Genomic DNA, 27241 nt, shown 5'->3' with positions numbered 1-27241 from the left:
TAAGCTTTACAAAGAAAACAAAAAAAACACAAGACAAAAATAAAGTTGACACTAAAGATGCAACTATCTGTTCTCAATACCACACGTGGAAACTCTCAGAAAGCTACAGCTTTTTAATCTGGTTGTCCAAATCATTAAAACACGGAGGATTCAGTGCCATTTTGCCAAAAATTTGTTGGGCAGGATCATAGACCAACGTTTTCTAGAGCAGATTCAAGCCTTTCGTCCAAGTTTTTGACATGGGATGCTAGGCTTCCTGGCTTCCACATGGGAAATGTATTCTTTTATAGTCCCGTAAAGATTCCACTCTGGCCATGCTTCTCTTGGGGGTACCCAAAGCTCTGAAAATTGTAAAGAGTTGATCAATTGCTCATTCCCCATGGTAAAGTGGTTTCCTAGTTCCTAACTCCACAGATATGGTGCCTACACTCCAAATGTCAAGTGGAGCCAAATAGTGAGCCGACCCCAGCAATACTTCTGGAGATCTATAGCAAAGTGTTCATACCTCATGTGTATATACTCGAATAGGTATTCCGAAAGCTCTGGCAAGGCCCAACGCAGCCAGTTTGATTGTTCCTTTGTCATCAATCAATAGATTTTCAGGTTTTAAGTCTCTGTGTAGAGCTCTTCTTCTTAAGTGACAAAACAATCCTTTATAGGATTTGGTACAAATAACTCTTAACAAGTGAAGAATCTATGACCTGATCAGGAGGGATAGAATCCAAGTATTTCTTTGGATCCATGGGAAGGTGTTCAGAGATGAGATGTGACCTGGAGCTCTGCACGAGCACATCTTGAAGACTGACTCTATTTGGATGACGAAGTTCTTTTAATAGAGAAATTTCCCACATTGCAGTGCTAGGAATCCCTTCCTCTTCACTTTCTCGTCCGGTTTTCTTCGTGGCTACCACTTGACTTGTAGTTTTGTATCTGCTCTTATGCACAACTTTGTAGGTGCCTTCTCTGATTTCTCTGTCAGGTACAATTTCCAGTCATCAGTAGTTATGGGAGATGCATGCTAAAGGGTCCTTGAGTTGTATATGTTAAATGCGTGATGTGTATGGTATAAGAATTATATTGCAATAATTTATTTAAATAGATTTTTGATATCTGGTATGGCAGACTGAGGAAGGAGCTCAACAAATTCTCTCCTCAAAAAAGCAAGCACAACACTGGACAAAAGAATCAAGAACAACAATTTTAGGGCTCTGTAAATTGACCAGCAGCACACAACAAATTAGTAGTGGTTATCCATGAAAAACCACTGAACCCTGAGTAAGAACAGTGGGAGTCCGACATTGTTGCCTGGGGTGGCTCCCGTGATCCTCCCCTCCCCCACAGCAGGTAGCGAGGTAGTTCTGCCAGAGTTGGGTGAGCTGTGAAAACCGGCAGCTGTGCCTTTGGAGGGCTCACTTGATTGGACTGGAGCTCAGTGAAACCCCACACTGAGCAGTAAGAGTAGTAGTGATCTCAGAACTGTGAGAGAATACATTTCTGTCGTTTTAAGCCAACCATTTTGTGCTACTTTGTTACAACAGCTGTAGGAAAGTGACTAAAACTGAAGTATTTGTGATGAGTTCAGATGCATGATTTAATCCCTAGAGGAACCATTGAAGATTAACTCAAGAAATATAGTTTTTTAAAAGGTAGGAATTAAAATGGTCCACAAAAAATAATAAAATAAAAATCTACCACCAAATGTCAGTAAAGGAGAAATAGAGGAACAAAAAAAATACACGAGTCATATAGAAAACAAGGTAAATCATAAATCCAACCACATCAATGATTACATTAAATGTGAATGGATTAAACACTTCTACTGGAAGCAGAGATTATCAAACTGGATTTTTTTTAAAAAAGACCCATTGTCTGTAGATTCAAAAACACATATAGATTGAGGAAAGGGAAGAGAAAAAGATATATTAATCCCATTCAAGACTGAAAAAAAAACAACCCAGCATAACAAACTAGGAAGGAGGAACTCCTTCATGTTTGGGAAAAAGCCCAGAAAACCAAACTGAATGCTTTCCCCCTAAAACTGAGAAGAAGGAAAGGATGTCTGTCTGTTCTTGCTGCTGCAGTTCTACTTTGTGCTGCTGGTTCTGGCCAAAGCAATCGGGACCAAAAAATTAAATAACAGCAACCTAGATTGAAAGGAAAGTTTAAAAAAATGAATTTATTTGCAAATGACTGTTTTGTATGCGGAATATTGTAAGGAATTCACACCAAAAAAAAAAACTTACTTGATCTAATAAATAAATTCAGAAAATCTCAGACGATATAAGATCCATATATAAAAATAAATTCTATTTGAACTGGCAATAAATGATTGGAAAATGAAATTAAGAAAACATTCATATACATTCATAGTAACATAAAAAAGAATAATATGCCCAGGAATCAATTTAACAAAAGAAGTGCTAGATTTGTACACTTAAAACTACAAAACATTGCCGAACCATCTTGCAGGAGAAGTTTTCCCGCAATCCACAGGCTTTCCAGAAGGCTGGTGCTTAACCAAGATGAGACTTTAGTCCGTAAAAATACCATTGTACAATTTTGCAAAAGTCCTGCTAAGATTTTTATTTAGGCTTATATGTATTAATTTACATAGAAATAACACCTGTACCATATTAAATATTCCCATCCTTGAAAATGACATGTATTACTCAGGCCTTTTATGCCCCTGAAGAGAAATTTAAACATTTTCTCCACAAAGGCCAAGTACATTTTTGTTAGTGACAGTAAAGATGCAACTGTCACTCGTACAAAGATGAAACACTTTGTATTTTCATTGATATTGTAAATATTTTCCTAGTTTACTTTTCATCGTATTTTCTAAAGGGTTATTGCTGATGTAAAGGAAAGTTACTCATTTTTATATTTGATTTTGAATATGGTCACCTGGCTGAACTCTCACAAGTTCTAATAGTTTGTTGATTCTCTTGGATTTTCTATGGAAATGGTCATTATCCCTCTGTTCTTTCCACTAAAGACGCTGCGACTTCAGGGAGCGGAAACTTGGGCCGGGACAGCTCTCAGACCACACCTGTTTCCTCCTGTGAGAGTCCGCGCGTCCCGCTCCCGCGGGTCCTGGCGCAGCGCTCGCCCCCGCCAGGTGGACCCCTTCCCCGCGGCCACTTGACCGCAAGGAGGGCCGCGCCCCGCCCCTCGCCAGCCCGCCCCCGCCCCAGCCAATCGCGGCGAGGACTAGCCAGGCCGGGCCGGGAGGGACCAATCCGCGCCCGTCTTCTCCCCGGCCGCCCGCCCTCGGGAAAGTGTGTGGATCGCTGGAAAACTCCCCCGCAAGTGGCCCAGCGCTCTGGATGCGGCTCCTGCACGCGCTTACCTGCCCCGAGCCTCGCCCCGTCGCGGCCCTCCAGCCGCCCTGGCCCTTTCGCCCATGGCGGTGGCCGCGCTGTACACGCAGGTAGGCAGGGGGGCCGGACCCGAGGGAGGGCGCGCGGGAGGGAAGCCGGCCCGGCGCTAACGCTGACTGTACCTGGTGTCCGGGCCACACCTGTGCACCTGGCGCGCTCGCTGCGGGGAGACGTGCGCGAAGGGCCCGGGGACTGGGGCCCCGGGAGCGTTGCCCCCCAGGGCTCGGGTCTCTGTCCGTGAGAAAGGCGCCCCCGGGAGCCTGGGTCCCCTCGGGATGGGAGAGCGAGCGCCTCTCCGGGCCTGAGCTTCCAGGGGTCGCGCCTCGGGTCGCGCCTTAGGCCGCGCCTCGCGTGCTTCTTGGCCCCCTCCTCCCGAGCCACAGGTGGAATCGGAGTTGCCTGCGGGAATGTAGAATCTCAGACGTGGGCGGATAATCGCATCCGCTATCGTCCCGACCCTCCTGGCAGCCCTTTGAACAACCTGGCTCAGAAATTTAGGACCGCACTGTTCAGGCTGCTTTCTAGAATTACTGGGTCTTCATTTTAAAATACACGTCCGTGCGTTTAAGTTCGTAGGACTCCAAAGCTGCAGCTGCCTGTCACTCAGGCCTCCCCGCTAGAAGTTGAGGGCTCCTGACGTGTAGTCACAAGCTCTTCACCTAACACTTACAGTTTAACTCCAGGAGCCATTCGAGAGCATTCCTCTGAAACCTCATCTTCCTTGGGGGCAGAGGGCTCCACCACTTTAGGTAGGAAAGGCGACATTCCTCTTCAGCGTCCAGAACCTTCTGAGATGACCTTGGTTAATAATTTGAATTAAAAGTGTGGAAGTGTTGGCCCTTTTGGAAAAAATCCATTTGAACAGCCATGAAGCTAGGTCCTCCTACACCCATATTCAAACCGATGGGATCAGAATCCACCCATTTCCTGACATGTGCCCTACCTTCAGATATAAAGGCACTTCTGCTGTAGATATCGACAGTAGTCGTAAACAAATATTTCAATGGTTTAAACAAACTTTCATCTTCTACTTTGTTTAATTAGTAACCGTATGAATTCAAATCAACCAAATGGAGTTTTCCTCTTCAATGCATTTGTTTCCATTAAGGAGAGTTCTAAATGGAAGGTGTGAATCGCCTCTGTTCCGGGATGGTTTGTTTACCAATGAGAATATGAGCCATCAGATATCCAACAGTGCCTCTTTGGTGTTCACCTCACTGGAGGTAAAAAAAAAAAAAGTTCTCGAACAAAACCATTCTTGGAAGACACTTTGGAGGACAGAGAAAACTGCTGATTAACCCATTTTAAGTAACAATCCGCCCTCAGCCCCAGAAAAAATACGCACACGTGAGCACCGCTGTCACTGAGTGCCTCGCTCCACAAACACGCAGGGGCTGGCCAAAGCAGGTTGTAAAACTTTGTAACTAGGCTACACACAGTTTATTCTTGTGTTTTTTATCACGTATTGTATGGTGTATTTGTATTACAACTGTAAGCCTACTTTTGCTTACCCTGTATGTTAAACACTAACTCAGTATCAGGCGCAGTGTAGGAAGACTGATATGGAAGAGTTTTCCAGAGATGAGCTTGAATGGACAGAGAATCAGAGAGGCCCAGAGCCAGAAGGCGCCTTGATGGCTGTCACCACCTACTCTGTGTCCAAATAGCACGAGTCTGCAGACTGCCACCTTCCTTCCCGGTGGCCAGTCAGCCCCCCACTTCGTCAGTGCCAGAGGTGGGATGCTCCCCCAATTGTGTAGCTGGGTTTTTGAGAGCTTACTTTGTTGAAGATTTCTTTCCTTTTTTTAATATACTCAACAAATATTTATTGAGCATCTAGTAATATATTTCTTTTCCCGTACTCCTCTCACTACCCTATTCCTCTCTCCCAAGGGGAGGAAAAAACCTACAAAGCAAATTGTATACATTTTCAAAGAAGGAAAATGATAATTATATTTTTCATATATTCTTTACTATCCTTTTCCATATCAGCACACACTTCACTTTTTAAAAATTAAAAAAAAAATTTCAGTTACAGTTTACAATCAGTATTATTTTGTATTAATATTATGTTCTGGTGTACAGCATAGTGTTTAGACAATCTATACATTACAAAGTGAGCCCCAATATTTCCAGTACCCACCTGGCCCCATCCATGGTCATTACAGTATTATACATTTCCTGTGCTGTCCTCTACATCCCCATGACTATTCTGTAACTACCAGTTTGCACTTCTTAAGCCCTTCACCTTTTTCACCCAGTCCCCCAACCACCCTCCCATCTGGAAGCCATCAGTCTGTTCTCTGTACCTGGAGTCTGTTTGCTTTGTTTGTTCATTTATATTGGTCTTTAGATTCCACATACAAGTGAAACCAAAGACTTCTTTCTTAGACAAAATCTAAACCCTCTCCCTTGGCTTCCCTGCCATGCCCCCCATCCCACCCCACCCTCCTAAGTCCCAAGATCTAGCCAACCGTCCTGAGTATCAGCACATGGGATTGGCCTAAGTCAAAGTTCGTGACTGGAGACCCTTAGCCATATGAACCCTCATTACACAGTCTTAGCCACACGGTGTTTTAAAACAAACTGCAACCTGTTTCTGCACCCAGGCAAATAGTGATGCTGCAGTGGGGTGGCGGGTAGGCTGCCACTCAGGGATCCCTGTGTGGCAGCCGGCTCCTGTGTGACAGCCATGATTGTCCCCTGACTGTGAGGCTGCCCAGTCCCCCTCTTGACGCAGCTGTTACATGCCTGGCCCTGTATAATCTCTTCCTTATGTGCATAAAACTTTATGCTTGGGGGAGGTTAGAAAGTTTTGGGTTGTTTAAAGTGATAGTCTTGCCTCTCAAGGAGTTTTCTGATTAGTGAGAAATGAGAAATGTCACGAAATTCAGCCTGCTGAGGCGCAGAAGGCATGGAGGAGCGTGCTCTGCCACAGAGCTGAGAAGGGGAGGGTGGTGGCAGGCAGAGGTAGGTCAGGGCTTTATACTCTGGTGGAGGTTTTAAGTGGGGGACGACAGGATCACGTTTTCGGAAGTCAGGTGTGCCAGCAGAGTCCATGGGACTCAGCCCCTGGGAGAGAGGCTGCAGTCATGTTGCTGATTTGTCAAGTCATCATAACTGCCGGGGAGAGAACTGTGACTGTAGCCCTGGAAGTGGAGGGTGGGGGCAGGTGAGAATGGGAGACCGGACTGGGGTTTGTGGGGGAGATGACAAGCCAACGGTGACATGGAGGTTAGCATCTGGGTGACTGAGAGGGCAGTGGTGCCATTGACACAATTAGGGACATTGGGAGGAGATGTTTTTTGGAAAGTCGTGAGGAAAATACCTATAGGGGTTGAGGTGGTGGGGGGCTTCCAGGGGGTGGCGCTCAGGTGGTTGCTGGTTTCTGTAGAGGATGGGCCTGGGGTCTTCTGCCCAGAGGTGGAGGCAGTGAAGATGTTGCCAAGGGACAGAAGAGGGCCAGGACAGGACACTGGGGAAAGCATCTGATCAGAGAGGGAGGGGAAGCAGAGGGCCTGCGACAGAGCCATTGCAGGGAGGAGGAGACAGGAGAGCTGGCATCAGGAACCACAGGAAGAGAGGTTCCAAGAACAGGGGACTCCTGGGAGGAAGTGTGGTGAGACCCACAGTTGCTGCAGGGTTGGGGGAGTATGTGTAATGACCCATCTCTTTTCAAAAGCAACACGGCAACATGGTTTAGAAATGTCCAGAGCATTTGAGCCAGCAGTTCCACTGTTTGAAATCTAAGAAAAACCAGACTGGCCATTCTCTAATTGATCCCCTCTGGAGGGTCCGTCATGTTCAGCATAGGTCCCGCCTCTCTGCATCGTCTCCCGGCCCCCTGTCCAGCAGCTCCTATCTTGGCTCATGCTCCACCAAACTTCCTGCTGTCCCTAAATGCATTCTGATGCCTTGCATACAGCGCTCCCTCTGCTTCAAGTGCCTGTCTGTGTCTGTATCTGCTTTGCTCACCCATGCCTGCATCTTCTAAATTCAACTTGAGCAGTGCCTCTTCTGAGAAATCTTTGCCCTGCAACTGGGCACCTTTAACATGATTGGTAACAGCTCATTAGCTCTCTATCCCCGCTGGTGACCAAGAGTTTCTGTAGATCAGGGAGCGCTAGGGGCTCAGTAGGTGTCTGATATGTGCGTGCACGAGTGAATGAGGTTTTCTGCTTTCAGAAAAGCTATGGGCGTGAAGATGATGTTGAGGATGGTTGCGTCTATCTCACAGTCACTGAGGACTTATGTGCCAGATGTCATCCTCAGAACTTTAGGTGCCTTCTTCCACATGACCTGAATAACCAATACTCTGTTGTTATCCCGGTTTTACAAATGGCTCGGGTTAAGTTGCCTAAGGTTACACAGAAGTGATGGAGCCAGGATTAAAAGCCTATGTTCTTAATACCTCCCAGTACAACCACCTTGGTTCATTCACTTTATCTTCCTCCTCCTCTTCCAGAGATATGACCTTTCCCCCCACACAGAGGGCTGGTGGGATGTCCATCCACTTCATAGCGGTCTCCCCTGCCACCTGGTTATTTATTATATTGTTCCTTCTAATAACAGATGGAAACAAACCCATTGTCCAGGAAAAGGGGTAGAATTCCGTGAATTGTAGAAGACCCACAGGATAGAGTAGTATGAAGCTATTAAAAGTGCTACTTAATGAAGAGTTCATTACAGTATGGGGAAAATGCTTGTTACATAAAAAAATGAGAACATAAAAATTGTATATTCTGTGTGATCATAAACATATAATATATATGTTTCTATATGATCTTCCTTCCAAACCAAGGAAGGAGGCCACATGTATCCATAACTGAAGGCCGGGCAGTCAGTAGTTCTGTAGCTACGGAAAAGTCAAGGAGGACAAAAGCTGAGGAAGCATCACTGGGTCTGGCCAACAGGAGGTCCTTGGCATTGCTTCCCTTTCGGTAGAACTGAGAGGGGGAAAGGGGACCCCTGGGCACAGTCACAGGCTGAAGGGAGGTGCCCAGTGGAGGACTGGAAACTGAAGCTGTAAGACAGGCACCCGTTATGGGACAGCTTCAGAAAGGAGCTGGGGACCTGAGGCCGTGGCGGCAGGAGTTGAAGACAGGGAGATATTTAGAATGAAGGAAGCCTAGCCCCTGAGAATGCCACGGGGCAGGACCGAGAGCTTGAGGAGTGACAGTACCGCACCTTTCCTCCTCCAGCATCGCCCCAGACCCTCACCATCGAGGCCCTTCCTCTGGGTGGGTTTCACTACCTTGATACCTGTCTTACGGGGGCGCCGTTTTCTAGATCTGGTCTGCTTAGCCCTGAGTGCCCTGGAACCGTGGGGCTGCGACCTCCTGCATGCAGCCCTGCGTGCCAGCTAGCATGGCTGTGTCCTGTCTGTTTTAAGCAGAGTGCTCCTTGCACTACAGGTGGTGACTGGGGTGAAGTCTTGGTTCTGTCCCTTACTAACCAGTGACACTGCGCAAGTTACTTAACCTCTCTGGGTTTCCACGCCTGTGAAATGGATTTAGGTTTTACCAGTAAGGATTAAATCATCTCTGGAAAATCCTTAGCAAAATACCTGATGTGTAATGCATAATAACAGTTTTTTAATATTATGCTATTACAATACTCTTCATTTGGGTACCTATATATTGGACTTTACATTTATCACTATTAAACTTTCTGACTTGTTTAGTGTTCTGCAGTTTGTGAAAACATTTTTCAATCTTGACCATCTTTAATTATTAATATTTCATCTGATGTTGGATGTACTTGTATTCTGTTTTTTTCATCTAAGTTATTGGTGAAAGTGACGATTGGCCCTAGTCGGGTGGCTCAGTTGGTGGGAGCACTGTCCCACACACCAAAAGCTTGCAGTTTTGATCCCTGGTCAGGGCACATACCTAGGTTGCAGGTTCAACCCCAGTTGGGGCATGTACAAGAGGCAAGTGATTGATGTTTCTTTCTCACATTGATGTTTCTCTTCCCCTCCTTGCCCTCCTCATCCTCCCCATCCTTCTCCTTCTTCTCTCTAAAACCAGTAAATATATCCTCAGGTGAGGATTAAAAAAGAAGAGAAAAGGTAGGATGAGCAGAGAGCGAGGCCCTGGCACTCTGTGGCGTGCCTCTGGAGACCCTCCCTAAACTGTTCTTGCTCATTGGTTGGGACTCAGGTTACAAGTGATTTTAGCCACAGATTCCCGAGTTACCCTTCAACTCTCTGTTACTTTCACTTGCACATGAGGAGCTCGCGAGACATTGTACAGAAGTCTCGCTGAAACTCAGACGTGCAAGGTTGAGGGAAATGTCTTGACTAGCAGTACAGGTTTCCTGGCTAAAGCAAGGTTTAAGTTCAGTTTAATGACTTTCCATTTGGATTCTCTAAGCAGCTCTCAGACTTCTCTGTATTCATGTATCTGGACATTAGACGGACCCACTGTGTTGCATATGGGTCGGTCAGAAGACTAGAAAGGGGACACAAAGACTGAAATATCAGTGGTGCAACTGAACTAGAGTTCAGATTATTGTCCAGTAGATGTTTATTGAGTGCTGGCCATGGGGAAGCCATTGCACTGGGTTCTAGGGCAAACGGGCAAGGCTCTTAAAGTTCAAATATCAGTGGGGGAGATGGAAGTGACCCAGAAACCTGGGGAAAGGACAGAGAGAGCTCTACAGAGAAAGCATTCAACTCTGCCTGAGGTGGGGGTGTCGGGGAAGGTGCCACAGAGGCGGGAGTCTTGAGCTGATGCAATTGCTCAAGGCAGTTTGCTCGCCAATGGGGAGAGGAGGGTGGCTCAGTGCGGAGCCAAGGATGAGCTCAGCGTGTTCTAGAAACTGCTGGTGGTTTGGGTGGAAGCAAATAGAGGGTGGATTGGCGATTGGCAAAGGGGTGAGGCCCGAGCAGGAAAATTGGTTAGGATGAAGGCTCCTCAGTCCAGGCTGTTCATCAGACCCCATAAGGGGGGACTTTTAAAGCTTTCATCTTGCGGGGCCCCAAGCGTGGGGATTCTGATCCGGGTGTGGGTGAGGGAATCTGTATGTCTACAGAACCCTGGTGCTCAGCCTGGCTGAGGAAGCTTTTAGCAGGCTGTGGGGGCAGGGTAGGGAGAGCTGACTGACAGCCAGCCAGGGCAGTGGGCGTGGATGGGACCTTTCTCCAGCTCCTGACAACCATTTGTGGTAGGGTGGAGGAAGGGAGCGGGAGCCCAGCACCGTCCCAGGTGGACTTGAGGAGGACGAGGTGGGGTAGGTTTGAGGTAGACATAACAATCGCTTGAGTTTGGGATCTGTGAGTGTCTGAGGACATTTAGGGGCTGGCGTCTGGAGGGCAATTGGAAATGTGGCCTAGATCCATAGAGAGGTGTGGGCTGGACGACTCGGGTGCACAGGCGCCAGGGCAGTCTTAGAAACCATGGGAAGAGATGAAAATCTCCAGAAAGAGCCTGTTGTGAGAAGAGACTGGGAAGGACTTTGGGAGACACAAGAGGAGGCCCAGAAGCGCCCTGAGGAACGAGGGAAGAGGAGGAGGAAGAGCGAGAACTCCCTATCACCACTCTGGCCTGGCTGACCCGGGTTGTGTTGAGTCCCATCCAGGCCAGAAGACAGTGAGGGCGGAAGCTGGTGTCATTCCATATTCCATGTAAGGTGTTCAAGCCATTTCTGTGGCTGATGACAGCAGACCCCTTCGGATAGGCGGGCAACCTGAGAAGGTGCCACTCTCTCACCTGAGCACGCAGGGTGTGCGGATCGGGCACATTCCTGGGAACATATATCACTTCTTCCGGGGCAGTGCACCTAAAGCGCTTGCCTCATTCCTGAGCCTCCCGTGGCTACTGCACACCACGATTTCCCACCATGGGGGAGGATTCCCAGGAAAGGTGGGACACGGGCCTGCCGAGAGGGCTGTCTGAGTCAGGAGGCCCCTGCTGCAGGAAAAGGTACCACACGGGGAGGTCACATGAGAGCTAGTCACATTGTTTGCAGGGACGTTTGTTTGTCCAAATGTTGCAAAGTTAGCTCTTCCTCCAGTTTGAAGTGTTGCTTTGTGGGTAAAGGAATGTAGGAAGAAGGGAGAGACCCAATGGGTGTAACTTACGTGGAAGGGTAAACTTTGGTGTGTTTACTTACCAGGCTGGGTTTCAGCTATGGGGCCCTAAATGACTGGCCGTTGCTGGTAGAGGCACCAGGCCCCGTGGGGTGTTTGTGTGTGGGCGGCCTGGGCACTCAGGGTGGGGAGTGAGGAAGTAGGTCATTGTGTTCACTCCAGAAGAGAAGCAGACTCTTGGTTGCATACGGCCTAATAACTGGCTACCATTTAGCACTACTGTGAGCTGAGGTAAAACCAAGGAAACATCTAAAGCGAGTGCTGAGAGGGCCTGTGCACCATCAGGTAGAAGGCTGCCCTGGAGAGTTCAGAATTATTTTCAGGGTCAGACTCATTTAATTAACAAGCAGTTCACGTAGAAGTCCCAGGCCCTGGTTCCCCTGGAGTCCTGGCCTTTGAGACTCTGTGTGGTAGCTGGCTGGTTATTGACCTCTCTGGGGATCAGTACAATAAAGGCTTAGATTGACTTAGGGATTTTAACGTTACGTACTTCCCAGACCCCCGGCTTCTGTGGAAGAACTTGACAGACCTGGGCTGCAGCCCGCGGCAGGACTCCCACTATCACACCTCTGTTTTTACCTCTGTCACAAGGGAGCTGCCCCCATTTCAATGGAAGTAAGCTTTCTGTGGCTGTGAAGGGGACGTTGACAAACGACTTTGAGTAGACAATTTTCAAGGATCTTTTTAGCTCTAAATTTCTATAGTGGCCAATTCTTGATAAATCGGGATAGTGTGTTGGTGATTTCAGCTTTATGAGGTTAGCAATACATATTTTCAGCAGCAGACCTGAGGTAGAAAGTGGTAGCCCATGGCAACAAAGATTCATGGAGTGTGCATGTGTGTGTCTGAGAGGTGTGTGTGTGTGTTTGCTTATTAGGCTTCTGTCTACCTGTTTGCAGGGGTGTGTGTATCTAAGTACGTGTCATCGCCTGTTGGGTCATTTTTCCATTCTCTCTCTCTCTCTCTCAAATCTTACCCGCCCATGCCACATTTCAGCAAGCTTCTACTCTTAGCTACCTGTCAGTAATTAAAGCAACTCATATAACTTGGGGAGTCATGACTGATAGCCAACCAATTTTAAATATATGCATACACATACATATATTCTTTTGGTTGAGTGAGGCAATTATATTAACTATTTATTGCTATGCTCCTCAGTGAACTTTGCCAAGTCTGGTACTGAAACCGTGAACTGTATTTCATACTTATTTTTTATTTCCTCCAACCTGTCGTTATGAACATTTTAAGTGCACAGTAAAGCTGAAAGACCTCTACCGTGAGCATGCGTCCCAGCCCCCAGGTCTCGCTCGAGCGGTTTACCGCATTTGTTGTATCACGTGCCTACCCATCTTTCTACCCTGCTGTCCAGCCCTCATCCCCTCTTGTATGTTGAAGCATTTTAGAGTAAGTCGTATATGTCAATACACGTCCACCTAAGTATCGTAGTATGCACAGTGTTAAAGTCCCATATTTATTTAGTTCTCTATGTAGCATTTCCAGACAATGAAATGTACAAACCTTAAGCGCCTGTTCTCTGTGGTTTGAAATGTGCTTGGCGCCTGTGCAGTGCAAACCCCACCAAGATACAGAATGTGGTCATCCCCCCAGAGCGTTCCTTCAGGCACCTTCCCAGCCACTCCCAGGCCCTGCCTACCCTCAGAGGCACTGCACACTTCATTTAAAGGGACTGATACAGAATGTAGTCATTTGTGCAAAGCTTCTTCGACGAAGCCTAATGCTTTAGAGATTCATTCGAGTTCTTGCTTGTATCAGTAGTTGGCTCTTTTCTTGGTTAGTAGTATTCCATTGTGTGAGTATACCACAGTTGTATTTCTTTCTCTTTTTAAACTTATCTTCATATTGGTAGACATCTAGACTGTTTCCACTTTTGTGCGATTATGAAAGCTGGTGCTCATCTTAGCTCTGTTCCTGGGGAACTTGGGGGCCAGTTTTCTCTGGGAAGTGAGGGCTAGACACTGCTGGCCTCTCAGACTTCATCTGCATCTGGGGTCCTGGGCTATTGAGCCTTTAGCTTTAAGACGTTTCCTAGGTACTGCTTAATGTCTTCATGTGGGTGCTTCCCAATGTTGTACCTGTTGGCCTGGTTATGTCCCAGGACGTCAGGGTATCCTGCCTGGGGGTCCTGTTGACAGAAACTGCTGGTGCATGAGCAGAGAGATACAAATAGGAACAGGTGCGAATGCAGCTACAGGTCGGCGATTGGCTGGGTTAGTAGGAAGACCGTGGTGACCGTGAGAAGATGCCTTCCCTTTTTGGTGACCCAGCGCTGTGCCAGACCTACACATCACAGAGGGTCAGCGAGTGTTTACTGAATGAACGAACAAATGAACGAACGAACGACTGCACAGGTGAATGAGCTTACAGACGGCTACAGGAGACTGAGATGTGGGTCTGGGCGGGAGAGCAAACGTGGTCAGTGTGTGCTGCAGACGGCATGCCCGGAGGAGAGAAAGGAACGACTCATGGGGCCCCGTGGTGGCGGCTGCAGTGTAAGTACTCGGCAGTCACCTTGTCTTCATCTTGAACGGCATTCAGGTACCTCTGGTAAATTCTGGAGAGTGCAACCACCCTCCTTCTTATGTGTGAATTATTAGGCACGTGTATTAGTCTGCTAGGGCTGCCAAAACAGTATCCCACAGGCCGGGTGCCTAAACAACAGGCATTTATTTCTCACAATTTGAGAGGCTTGGCAGTCCCAGATCAGAGCGTGGGCGGGGTTGACGACTTCCAGAGCGTGGTGAGGACTTCTCCCCGTGGGTGCAGCCCGCTGCCTCCCCACTGTTCCCTCGCGTGGCCTTTCCTCAGTGCATGCAGCAGAAGTGGGGGTGTGTGCAAGCTCTCTGGTGTCTCTTCTTACGAAGACACTACTCCTGTAAGGTCAGGGCCTTATGACTTCATTTAACCTCAGCTACTGCTAAAACAGCCTATCTCCAACTGCCATCAGACTGGAGGCCAGGGCTTTAACACAAGAATCTGGGAGGTGACACAACTCAGCACACAGCAGCATGGTTCTGCCTGAGGACGTGCACATCAGCGCCGAGCCAGGTGTACCAGTTGCTTGTCGGGAACTGCGCTCAGCAGCGACACGTGGCCTTGTGCATTTCCCCCAGCGGGATCCCTGGGCTGCTGCCCTGGTGGTCAGACAGTGATAGTGCTGCTAGAACACGACTTCTATAGCACTTTGCAACGTGCTTCCAAGTGCTCAGTCTGACTTCACCTCCCAGCAAATCCGTGAGGTAGGTATTGTTGTACCCATTTTATGGGTGAGAAAAATGAGGCACAAGAAGTTAAGTGTCTGGCCCAGAGCCCCGTAGTCTATCAGCAGTGAACCAGATCTCTCCGCTCCAACTCCTGTACCAGAGAAGACTCAGGGCTTCTCTCTAAAGGCACTCGGGGATTTCCTTGCCATGCCCAGGCTTTCCATTTTCAAGGGGTATTTAGGAGACTTCAGGAATTTTGTCGCCTAGAAAATGAAGCGGCCAGGCCTGCTGCATTGCAGATGCACTAGAGGTTGCCTCATAAGCAAAACCAGGTAAAAGTATTCCTCGTGGAGGAACGGACCTAGTGGACAGAAACAGACCCTCCTGAGCCTGATTACCTGACGAGCTGTGCCTCATTTTTAGAGTGCTGAAAGTAAGCCTGCTGTGTTGTGTTGGTCAGTACAACAGGGTTTGGATTCCTGATCCTGAAGAAGTTTGGAAATCTGCGGAAATAGCAAAGGACTACAGAGTTGGTGACAAAGTCCTGCGACTCCTGCTGGAGGATGGAACGGTGGGTCCTCGCCGGCTGTAGCTGCCGTGATGTGTAAGGGGTAACTGGGGGGTGTGGCGGGGGGCAGATGGTCCCTCTGGGAGCAGCCAGGGGAGGGGACTTGAGGGGGCACCCAACACAGCCAGCTGGTGCTGTGGACGCCCTGGTGTTTATACCACTCCCCCTTCTCTCGCCTACCCCCGTCCCCACTGCACACTGACCAACTGAAGGCAAAGAGTGCCCTACCTCAGCTGGGCCTCTCCCTGTATGAGATACAGTGGACGGGCCTGTGCCTTGTGCTGCATTTCCGGGGATTCGGCCTTGTTGGGAGAATGCTGAAAGCTGATTAGCCGCTTCGGTTCCCTAGGTCTCAGCACAGAGACTGGGCAAAGATGAGAAACTCGGAGGGAAGTAGTTTGGGCCCCAGGCAGCACTGGTGGAGAGCAACATCAAGATGGGAAGAGGGAGAGGAAGAGAGGAGGGAGGTGGTGAATGGGAAGGGAGAGGGAGGTGTGAGAGGGAACAGAGGGGAAGCGAGTCAGGCTGCGGGTGGATAGAAGCATGTAAGAAGTAGGACCTCCAGGAGGGACCGTGCCAGCGCGATGAGGGAAGTGACGAGAGGCGGGACAGGAGGACAGGACTGTCCAGGTTTGTGTGACGTTATGAGGGGCCTCTGGCAGTGCTGGAATTTTGTCACCTATAAAATGAAGCGGCCAGGCCTGCTGCATTGCAGGTGCACTAGAGGTTGCCTCAGAAGCAAAACCAGGTATAAGTATTCCTCATGGAGGAAGGGGCCTGTGGACAGAAACAGACCTTCCCGAAGGCTGAGCGGCAAGATCAGCAGTTGTTCCCGGGTAGATAGAGTGTGTTGCTGAGGAGTTTCTCTCAAAGGCTGGCTATGTCTTTCGATGAACAGCTTCCGCAGATTTTGTCTTTGCTTTAATTACCCGTCATGTCGTCCTATCCCTCCCATGGCACCGATGACATCCCACTGGATCCACAGCTACGGGGGCCTTGCCTTCTTAGAGTCAAGTAGCTGGACATGCAGCTGGACAGAGGACTCCTGGTCCGTCTGGATGCTGGAGTTGGTCTGGGGAATATCATAGGAGCGTTAAAGTGCTGGAATGTCCAAAGCATGCAGATGGCCTCTGTAGAGACAGGACACCCTGTCCGTAAAAGCATCCTGGATTGGGGAATCATTTCCTGAGATACTGGAAGGAAGGTGAACATAGAGGTTAAGGGCACATCCTCTGGATTCAAATCCTGCCACAGCTACTCACGAGTCTGTGGCAAAGAGCCCCTTGGTCTCCTCTTACGTAAAATGGAGTTAATATCAGCACAATATCACAGGGAGGTTGCTGAAGATCAAATGAGATGACCCAGGTGCGCGTGTGCAAATTGCAAGAGAATGCACGAGAGGATGCTGTGTCTCCATTCGGCCTCTCCCGTGCCACCTGAAACTCCTTGCACACCTGCTGAGCACCCCTGTGCGCAGCCAAGGTTCTGACTAGAGATCAAACGGCCCTGGGAGAAAAACCTCAGACAGCAGCTGCGGCAGCAGCGTGCTGCTTTAGTAACATCAGCAGGGCTTCGGGTGGCAGCATTCCTGGCCCTGAACCGCTGCCCAGAGGAGGCGGGGGAGGCAGGTGAGAGGGCCGGCAGCCAGACTGTGCTGATGAAACTCGACTGTTCGTCTATACCGTGAAGGACAAAGCCTGCTTTGTGTGGGAAAATGGCATCCCTGCCTCCCACTGCCAGTCTGATGTTCTTCACATTCTCCCCCCTCCCCCAGGCTGTCTGTCCTGTTTGTCTTTCTTTCTCTTTCCCTCTGTTGCTTTCACACACACACACACACACACACACACACACACACTTGGGTGAACTGAAAAAGGAGGCTGTTAATTAACTGATTGATTTTCATTTTATCTGATAGAAGACATCATTCACAATATTTAAGGGACTATGAATCTATGTATTTTTTATAACCTGGGAAGAGGCTGTTAATTTAAAACAGAAAACAGAAAAACTCAAAAGTGTGTAGATGAAGAATATTCTGCCTGGGGCAGGCCCACAAATCTAATCGCATTGACGATGGAACAGGCAGCTGCTGTGAGGGGTCACGTCCATTTTCCTGGATTGGCCTGAGCTGCTCTCCTTACACCAAACAGACCAAGCAACTGACAAACCAAACCCATCGGCGTTGATAGGAGGCGTCACGGTGCAGGCTCCAGAGGTGGCCAGACCCGTATTAGCTCTACAGCCTTGAACAAGGAGCTTAACCTTTCTCAACCTGTCTCCTTGTTGTTCGTTAGGGTAGTCGTGCCCTCCTTGGAGGGCAATTTTAAGGATTAAATGATATAACCAGGGCTGAGTGCCTGACAAGGGTCTGTACAGTGGGCACCTGCTAAGGGGCAGCTGAGCCACCTTGAGCTGGCCCAGGACCAGGCATCGAAGGGAAAGCAGCCTGGGAAGGTGGAGTGAAACAAGCTTGCTGGGTGACCTTGTTCAAGTTACTTCCCCAGGCTGTGAAATGAAAGTGGAGGGAGTTAGAACAGGTGGCCATGAGGTCCCCTGATTCTCTGACACTAGGAAAGCCGAGTTGTCTATGGTATGGACACCACAAGGCACGCTAACCTGGCCTTCATTCTGCCTAGGCAGCTACTGTAGCAACACTAGGTGAAGTCTGGCCGAAGAGAGGCCAGCCTAGGCATTACTTGGCCCAATCTGAGGATGATGGGCAAGGGCAGGCCTGGTGGGGAGCCGTGAGTCCCAGGGCACACTGGTGGCCTCTTCCACCCCTATGGGCCCCTTCAGACACTTTTCATCACGAAGCGCATCAATTTCCAACAGAAGTTCAGCAGCCTTAGAACTGCGAGGGATCTTAGGTGACCCTGTCATTTTTTAGCAGCAAAATTATGTTTTCAAACCAAAACTTCCATGGCACCTGACATCTAAACCACATACCAGTGGGGCCCCTGTGGTAGGATTGGGGACGGGGCGCCGGACCTAGTGCAGGGTTTTCATACATGAGAGAAGAGAGGCCCAGCGAGGGTGAGTAACTCGTCCTAGGGCACACAGCTAATACCCTTGTCCCTTGGCTCCCACTTTCTAAAAGCCAGCCATGAAGATAATTTCCTCATTGCTCCATGTACTTTTGGTTTTCAGAGTGTCTGGGACCACTCTGAAGGCAGGTGGATAGGAGAGAGGCAGTGGGCCAGCAGGAACACGAACATCCTCGGTTTTATCTTTTTACACAGGAGCTGGATTATCCCATTGATCCCGAGCGTCTGCCTCCCCTCCGCAACCCTGACATCCTCGTGGGTGAGAATGACCTCACGGCCCTCAGCTACCTGCACGAGCCCGCGGTGCTCCACAACCTCCGAGTGCGCTTTGCGGAGTCCAAACTCATTTACACCTACAGTGGTGAGGAGGGCGTTTCTCAGAGAGTGGGGAAGGTGCTGAGACTGGGTGCTTGCTGTCGGGAGCATCCTGATTATATATTTCATGTTACGTTTATACTAGAAATGTTGACTTCTGTCAAAACGTGTAAGCACGCTTAAACATTTGCCCAAACATCTACCTAAAAGGTGCAGGTGCTGGATCTTAGAGTTAGTTATAAGGAGACTGTCTAAGTGGGGAGAATCTTCAACGAGAGCTAAGATTGAACTACCAAGAAAAATACGTGTGGAGCAGGCTTGGGTTTGAGTTTCTCATTGGATTTGACAAATTTGGGGCAGTGATATTGTCACTATATTTACATTGGGGACTGCCAAAGCCCTCAGCTTTACAGCATTCTCAGCTGTCATCTCATCAAACCATCTCAGAGTAGCCCAGACACATAGGTGGCATCAGGGAACTGAGCCAGAGCACTAAGTGACCTGCCCAAAGCCACACAGAAGGTTTAGCAAGTGGGCAGAGCTGGGGTTTGTCAAAACAACCTGGAGACATGGGTAAGAGAGTAAGGACCCCCATCTCTGCATCTTACACCTTTATTCAGGCATCATTTTGGTGGCCATGAACCCTTACAAGCAGTTGCCGATATACGGAGATGCCATCATCCACGCCTACAGCGGGCAGAACATGGGCGACATGGACCCACACATCTTTGCCGTGGCGGAAGAGGCATACAAGCAGATGGCCAGGTAGCCTCCTGCCAGGCGGGGCTTCCTCTTGCTCTCCTAGTGCTCCTGCTTTTGCTAGGTCCGCACCATGGGGGGAACTCTGGCTTGGTCTCATTAAATGTGACCATCAGACCAGAGAGGGTGCTTGGTAGAGCCGACTACCTGTACCAAGTAGCAAATAACTGCAAAGGTGTAACTCACCCATTTAAACTGATTTTCCTGGGTTTTGTTCCTTCTAGGCAGTTAAAAGTTGGTCCTGCCAATCCAAGGTGGAGGAATATTGATTCATTGTCCACTGTGAGAAGTTTAAACTTTTTTACCCATCCTGCAGCAGAATCTAACGGTAGATGAGCACAGGTTTCAGCTGTCGAATTGGGGTTTTATCCTAATTTTGCTACTTGTTTTCTGCACGGCCCTGTGGAGTTCTTGTTTTGCTAGCAAACATTTATCAAAAGCCTCCTGTGGACCAGTCACCATGCACACATCCCTGTACATCACCTTGGGTCTCTCAGTAGCCCGGGATGAAGACGCCTGGGCGGTGAATGGAATCAAGAGTCGCCTGCACAGGTCACCTAGCCCGGAAAAGGCTGGGGTTTGCACTCCAACCTTGTGATGCCACATACAATTTCTTTTTCCACAACCATCCTCTTTTGGCCTCAGTGTCCTCATCTGCAATGTATGAAGAATAAAAACACCACCTTATTTTTGTAGATCCTTACACAGTTTGCAAAGAGAACTTACGCGGCCAGTGGTCTGTGGCCCTCCTACACCCCAGTGAGGTCAGCTGACCTCCCTCATTGCCTCACTTCACAGAGGGGCCTGGGCCCACTCATTACTTACCATATAACCATGGGCACAGTGCCTGACCTCCCTCAGCTCCAGGGCCCTCATCTGTGAGCTAGGTGCTCAGTGAGCACCCATTCCAAGCACCATTGCTTGTAATCAGGAAAAAACAATGGTGGCTTAAACGAGGTAGAAGTGTGTGGTTCCCTGCTGCAGAGGAGTCTGCCGGGCAGGCCAGGGCTAGCACAGCACCTCTACAAACCATCGGGGACCCAGTGCCTGGCAGCTGCCCTGCACCTGGGGTGGGACTCTCATCCTCAGGGCCAAGCTGATACTTAGCTGTTTCTTCTATATGCTAGGTGACAGAGTGTCCCAGGGGAAGATCGTGCCCCTCCCACTTCAGGAGACTTTCCAGAAGCCCCACTTGTGATCACAGGTCATTGGCCAAAACCTGCTCTCATGGCCATGCCTAGCCACAAGGGAAGCTGGGATATGTAGTTGTTTCATATGGGCAGCACTGTGCCCACTGAAAATTGGGGCATAGTCCCTAGGAAGAAAGGGGAGAGTGAATGTTAGATAGAGAATTACCAGTTAATAACCAAATGCCTTGGTTTCTGTCACAACCAGTTTCCTTCCAGCCCTGAAACACCTGTGGGTCTAGGATTTGCTCTGCTTCTTCTGCAAGATTAGAGCCCCTGGCTCAGGGCTCGAGGGCCAGGGCTGCTCCTGGGTGTCCACAGTGTAGGCTGCTTGGAGCTGCAGGGCTGAGCCAGGTTCAACCTTGAAAAGCCAATTTTCCCCAGAGGTCCGTCTGTCTAACTGGAGTAGTAGCACAAATAACATGGGCTCATGTGGGACTTGCTGAGGCTAGACTGGGGTCCAGAGAGCCCAGCATTAATGACCCCAGCCCCGTTCCACCCAGCTGAGGGACACTGGGGTGGTGTTCACCTCAGAGTCTTAGCTTTCTCTTTTGAACTCGGAGCTCCGTCTCTCGGGTCCTGTCCAGCATTCACAGGGGGGGCTGTGTGTTCTGAGGCCTGGGTTGTCACTTACCCCTCCGCATCACGGTTGTACTCACGTGTAAAATGGATGTAAGTGGCATAGGACCTTTGTGAGGCTTAATGAGGCTTATTTCACTCCCTGTGAAGTGTCCATGGAGCCCCTGACACATCAGCCATGCTAGGTCCGTAAAATGGCTTTATAATAAGGTTCTACCATCATAATCTTATGATAGGAAACGTTTGGTGCATTTTTTAAGATCTCTAAATTATGTAACAGCATTTTGGCTTGCAGAACACTTAGGTTCCCAAGTGTATTTTGAATAATCGCTTGCCAAATAATGTCTTTTAAATGTTTTTATTCCATATATGTAAGCGGGAATGTGCCAAGAGGAGGCTTGAGACTGCTTTCACTGGAGGCCTGTCTGCAGCCACGCCCAGGGCCGGCCTCTGGGGACTTGGGTTTCAGGAAGGTTCTCACCATTTCCTAATTGATAAGAGCGGCTCATTGTACCGAAGCCTAAACTGTTTGTGTAAACAGCGTGGTTCATGACGCACATCGGCTTTCCTCTGGGCCTCTGGAACTTTGGCACCTGTGAGGGGATGCCTAGTGAGCAGCCCCCAATAAAAACTCTGGCACTGGGTCTCTAATGAGCTTCCCAGGCAGACGTTTCCCACGTGTTGTCGCAGTTCATTTGAGGAAGAATTAAGTGTGTCCCATGTGACTCCACCAGGAGGGGACTCCTGGACGTTTAGGCCTGGCTTCCTCTGGACGTGACCCCATGTGCCCTTTCCCTCTGCTGAGTTACTCTGTATCCTTTTGGTGTAATAAGTCTTATCCATCCGTGAATGTGAGTGAATGCTGTGTTCTGTGAGTCCTAGCAGACCACCGAACCTGGGATAGATCTTGGGGACCCTCCACATGGAGACAGAGCAGGAAACAAAAATTGTGCGGTCGCAGCCGGAAATTCACTGGAATGCTGACAACAGTTAGAGTAATGAAACAAAGTTTCCCTCCCTGCTTGCCTGCATTTCTCTTAATGAGTAGCTATCGCCTTTTTAATAGGAAGAAATGAATGTTTTAAAAATTCTTTCATTTGTTGGCTTCAGAAACAATAAAAATCAGTCAATAATTGTCAGCGGGGAGTCAGGTGCTGGAAAGACGGTGTCTGCTCGCTACGCCATGAGGTACTTTGCCACCGTCAGCAAGTCGAGCAGCAATGCCCACGTGGAGGACAAGGTTCTGGCGTCTAACCCCATCACTGAGGTGTGTCCCGGGCGTGGGGTGGTAGGCGGGCTTGGAGGCGGGGCGTGTGCTGATGGAGAGGTGGGCTGGTGTGTGTCTGTGGTGTCCTAACTAACCACAGCTCCCACCCTTTCAAGACCCAAGTGACGGTGGGACCTGAAGGAGGCGAGGGCAGATTGCTGCTTCTGAGGCTCTCCTCCTCTGCCTGCTGGGCCAGAAGTCCTACCATCAGATTTCAGGAGACCCCTGTTCACATTGATATCCCAGGGGAAAGTTCCTCAACCACAGACACCGGTGCACTGAGGCCCGTGGAGCTCTGCGGCCACCTGGCACCAACGTTCCTGAGTTATAGTCAGGAATTTTATTGTGAGCTACTGTTAACCCTATGGTAGTTTGAAATCAGACATGCTGGGGGTATCTACACCTTAAAAATTGGCAAGTACCACATATCAAGGCTCTTCCTCCTCCCCTCCAATGGATTCATCAGCGTAACCTGGATGGTCAGAGGTGTGGGCAAGGCCAGGCATGACAGCACCCAGGGGTGAGGACACAGCGCTCTCAGAAGAAGGGGCACCTGAAAGGCCAGCTCTGGCTGCCTGCAAAATGGGAAGAGGATCGATTTGGATTTATTTGGAAATATAGCCAGTAATCACGAATATTAGCTTTCTAGACCTCTCTGTTTTCTCCTCAATGGCTATTTGTGGACCACCTAATGTTGTTAAGTCACTGTGCCAGATAATACGGGACGCAATGGAAAAGAATAAGGCCCAGCCCCCAGGTCTTAAGACTCCTCTAACATAAGCACATTTTAAAGTTAAATAGAAATATAAATCACAGTCCAGGATAGCAGTAGAGAAGTCCAGAAGCAGTGCTCAGGTAAATGTCCAATGGATGGTTTTGTGTGGGTCTTTGGTCAGGGTTGGCCGTGACCATCAGCTATAAGCTCCCTGAAGGCAGGACTGTGTCTACTCGGCTCACCAGTGCCTGTAGGGCATGTGGCCCGCGGCAGGGGCTCCGTAAATATATGTCGTAGTACAGCGTGATGGCCGGAGGCACAGTATGTGTGCATAAAGGGTGCTTCTAGAGGAAGGGTGCCAGGAGGGGAGATGGGCAGAAGGGATGGAATTGAAGAATAGAAGTAAAAGAGCTAAAGTCACACTCGAAGTGTACAGGGGGGTGGGAGAAGGCAGTTGGTTGGGTGAATGGAAAGTTTGAATAGTGAAGGGCTAAGGATAGAAGTAAGTGTTGGATGAAGGATGTGGACTTCTAATTGAGCATTTACAATATTTGGGGCATGGATGAGTTGAGGCACTTTCTATTATTTTCCTCCCGATTCTGTATGATGCCATTTTTCCCGTATTACAGAGAGAGATGAAAGAACATTTCTAGCATCCCCAGATGGTAAAAAAGGACCTGAGGCCCTAAAACACCAGAACCTGTGCTCTTTTTGGTTTTGCCCAGTGTCGTCTCCCAGCAAGATTAAGGAGAGCCTTGAATGGCGGGCTGAGGGGGTGCTGTGCTCCCTGTAAGCCTCGGGCTGCTTTCCACACCCCCTGACCTCCCTCTGCGGTCAGACCGCCCCCCAACACACAGGACTGGATTTTACTACACGGCCCCAATGGTGTTGATGCACAGATGTTTTTAATGGGGTCATGTCCAGAGAGCCCTATATTTGCAGGCCGTCGGGAACGCCAAGACCACCCGCAACGACAACAGCAGCCGGTTTGGGAAATACACAGAAATCAGCTTTGATGAGAGACACCAGATTACAGGAGCCAACATGAGAACTTACCTGCTGGAGAAATCCAGAGTTGTCTTTCAGGTAAGGACGAAAATACGAAGTCTTCCATCTCCCAACTGTTCAAGTATTGTCTCCATCCATATACTCCTTAGACGCCTGCATGGTTCTGTGACTTGAATATATTTCTATCTTTCACTTGCAGTTTGGTTTATTTTTCTGTTTCTTAAAAATTTTTTAATTAAAAATTATTTTAATTTGGGGGGTAACATTGGTTAATGCCATTGTATAACTTTCGGGTGCACAACATTATAAAGTGACATCCGTGCACTATGTTGAGCACTCACTGCCCCCCGTCACCGTGTATTTGACCCCTTTCCCGTCCTCCTCCCCCACCCTTCCTAGCATTCTGTCGTCTGTATGTGTGAGTCTGTATGTGTGAGTCTTGTTTTTTTATTTGGATGTTTGTTTGTTCATTTGGTGCTTTTTCTATATGCCACCTATGATTGAAATCATGTTGTTCTCATCCTTTTCCATCTGACTTACTTCACTTACAATGCTCTCAGGATCCATTCACGCTGTTGCAAACGGCAACATTTCATCCTTTTTTATAGCTGAGTAGTGTTCCACTGTATACGTGTACTACATATTCTGTTTTTAAGGTATATTTTATTGATTATGCTGTTATAGTTGTCCCATATTTTTCCCCATTGCCCCCCTCCATCTGGTATGCCCATTCCCTCCAGCAATACTCCTCCCCCTTAGTTCATGTCCATGGGTGGTGCATATAAGGTCTTTGACTTCTCCATTTCCTGTACTGTTCCTAACCTACCCCTGTCTATTTTTTACCTACCATTTATGCTTCTTATTCCCTGTACCTTTTCCCCCAATCTTCCCCCGCCCCCTCCCAGCTGATAACCCTCCATGTGATCTCCATTTCTGTGATTCTGTTCCTGTTCTAGGTGTTTGCTTTGTTTTTATCTTTGGCTGTTTTTTTTTAGGTTCACTTGTTGATAGTTGTGAGTTTTTCATTTTACTGTTCATAGTTTTGACCCTCTTTTTCTCAGATAAGTCCTTTTAACATTTCATATAATAAGGTCTTGGTGATGACGAACTCCTTCAATTTGACCTTATCTGGGAAGCACTTTCTCTGCCCTTCCATTCTAAATGATAGCTTTGCTGGATAGAGTAATCTTGTATGTAGGTCCTTCCTTTTCATCACTTTGAATATTTCTTTCCAGCCCCTTCTTGCCTGAAAGGTTTCTTTTGTTAAATGAGTTAACAGTCTTATGGGAACTCCTTTGTAGGTAACTCTCTGCTTTTCTCTTTCTGCTTCTAAGATTCTCTCCTATCTCTAATCCTGGGTAATGTAATTATGATGTGCCTTGATGTGTTCCTCCTTGGGTCCAACTTATTTAGGACTCTCTGTGCTTCCTGGACATGTATGTCTATTTCCTTCACCAAATTGGGGAAGTTTTCTTTTATTATTTTTTCAAATAAGTTTTCAATTCCTTGCTCTTCCTCTTCTCCTTCTGGCACTCCTATGATTTGATTGTTGGTACATTTAAAGTTGTTCCAGAGGTTCCTACGCCTCTCCTCGTTATTTCAAATTCTTGCTGCTTCTTTCTTCAGAGGGTACAATGCTGCTTGCTCGGCTCTCACCATTTTCAGTCATTCCCCTCACTTCCTGTATGTGACTAGCACCTCTCTAGCTGTGCCCTGGTGCTGATTCCCCAAGTGGGTGGGCTTGTGTATGTTCTAGGACCATATGGGCCCTTTAAACAGATTCTCCTGAGAGACTGGCAGTTTCTTCTGCCACCCCAATCCCCTGGTTTTTATAGGCAGAAGTTATGAGGCTTTATTTTCCTGGCACTTGAACCCTGGGCTGTGCGGTCTGGCCTGAGGCTGGGATCACTCGCTCCCCAGTTGTCCCTCCCAGTTTTTGTCTGACGTATGCAAATGTAGGACCACCCATTCACCTCCGCCACGCATCCTCTCCACCCACGCTGCCCGTCTTTGCTCCTCCTACCAGTGTGGATGAATGTTTCTTCTTTAACTCCATGGTTGTTGGACTTCCATACAGTTCAATTTTCTGAAAGTTCTGGTTGTTTGTTGTTTTTAGATTGGTTGTTATCCTTCTTATTATTGTTCAAGGAGGCAAAGCATGTCTACTTGTGCCTCCATCTCAGCTGAAGTTGCTATGTACTATATATTCTTTATCCAGTCTCCCACTGAAGGACACTTAGGCTGTTTCTATGTCTTAGCTCTTGTAAATAATGCTGTAAGGACCATGAGGGTACATATGTCTGTTTTTCAATTATAATTTACATGCAATATTATTTTGTATTAGTTTCATCATACACTTTACAAAATGATCCCCCCAATATTTCCAGTACCTACTTGGACCATATCACAATATGATTGCATACATCTCTACTAATAAAGTATTTTCAAATTTTGGGGGTAGACGCTCAGAAGAGGGATTGCTGGGTTATACAGTAGCTCTACTTTTAATTTTTGGAGGGAACCCCGTACTGACAAAAAGTGACGGATAGGTGCAGTATCAGTGGAGAGGAAGGGCCTGCCTGTGAACCAGTGGAGGGGAGCAGGGGGGTCACAGCGGGACTGACTGTAGCAAAGGCAAGTGGGTGCCCCTGTCCTGAGAGCCCAGATGTCAGTCCAGATTAGCCATCTGAGACCCTCTGGTAGAAACTTCACATTTTCACATACAAAGGGTTGGTGTAATTTTGGGACTTGTCTTTCTTTCACAGGCAGAAAATGAACGAAATTATCACATTTTCTATCAGCTTTGTGCATCAGCACAGCAGTCGGAATTTAAACATCTAAAATTGGGTACGTGGTGGATGGTATGTAGAAGGGTCTTCTTTTACGTAGGGCTTTAAATTCTAGGTTAATTTCTTCTTCGTTTAGTACATCACTTCATTTAGTAACATCTTGGGTTAGAAATATATTCTATCCCAAGGTATAAGATCCTTGGGTTTGGGGGTAGAATTGGTGCCTCTGAGGAGCTGGATGAGGGCTGCTGGGCGGGCTGGGTCCAGGGAGGGGAGCCCTTCAACCCCAGGGTTCTTGCCAAAGGCCGAGGGTGACT

At 48.3% G+C, this 27241-nt stretch overlaps 1 protein-coding gene and 1 pseudogene across 2 annotated transcripts in view; one reads left to right on the top strand and one right to left on the bottom strand.

The window, feature by feature from the left end:
- Window positions 1-4: 4 nt before the first annotated feature.
- On the bottom strand, window positions 5-3405 carry LOC112311038 (cyclin-dependent kinase 1 pseudogene; annotated as a pseudogene).
- MYO5C (myosin VC) overlaps window positions 3298-27241 on the top strand; it is an 86905-nt gene continuing 62961 nt past the window's right edge. For both annotated transcript variants that reach the window (XM_053927661.2, XM_024567909.4), the window contains exons 1-7: window positions 3298-3430; window positions 15154-15264; window positions 18501-18666; window positions 19241-19385; window positions 22256-22412; window positions 24070-24213; window positions 26901-26982. In XM_053927661.2, coding sequence (XP_053783636.1) covers window positions 3404-3430; window positions 15154-15264; window positions 18501-18666; window positions 19241-19385; window positions 22256-22412; window positions 24070-24213; window positions 26901-26982 — 832 coding nt within the window. In that variant the 5' untranslated portion in view covers window positions 3298-3403. The remainder of the gene's footprint in view (window positions 3431-15153; window positions 15265-18500; window positions 18667-19240; window positions 19386-22255; window positions 22413-24069; window positions 24214-26900; window positions 26983-27241) is intronic.

Source organism: Desmodus rotundus, chromosome 7 (assembly GCF_022682495.2).
Source record: "Desmodus rotundus isolate HL8 chromosome 7, HLdesRot8A.1, whole genome shotgun sequence".
NCBI lineage: Eukaryota > Metazoa > Chordata > Mammalia > Chiroptera > Phyllostomidae > Desmodus > Desmodus rotundus.
This window is presented reverse-complemented; position numbering and strand designations above follow the sequence as displayed.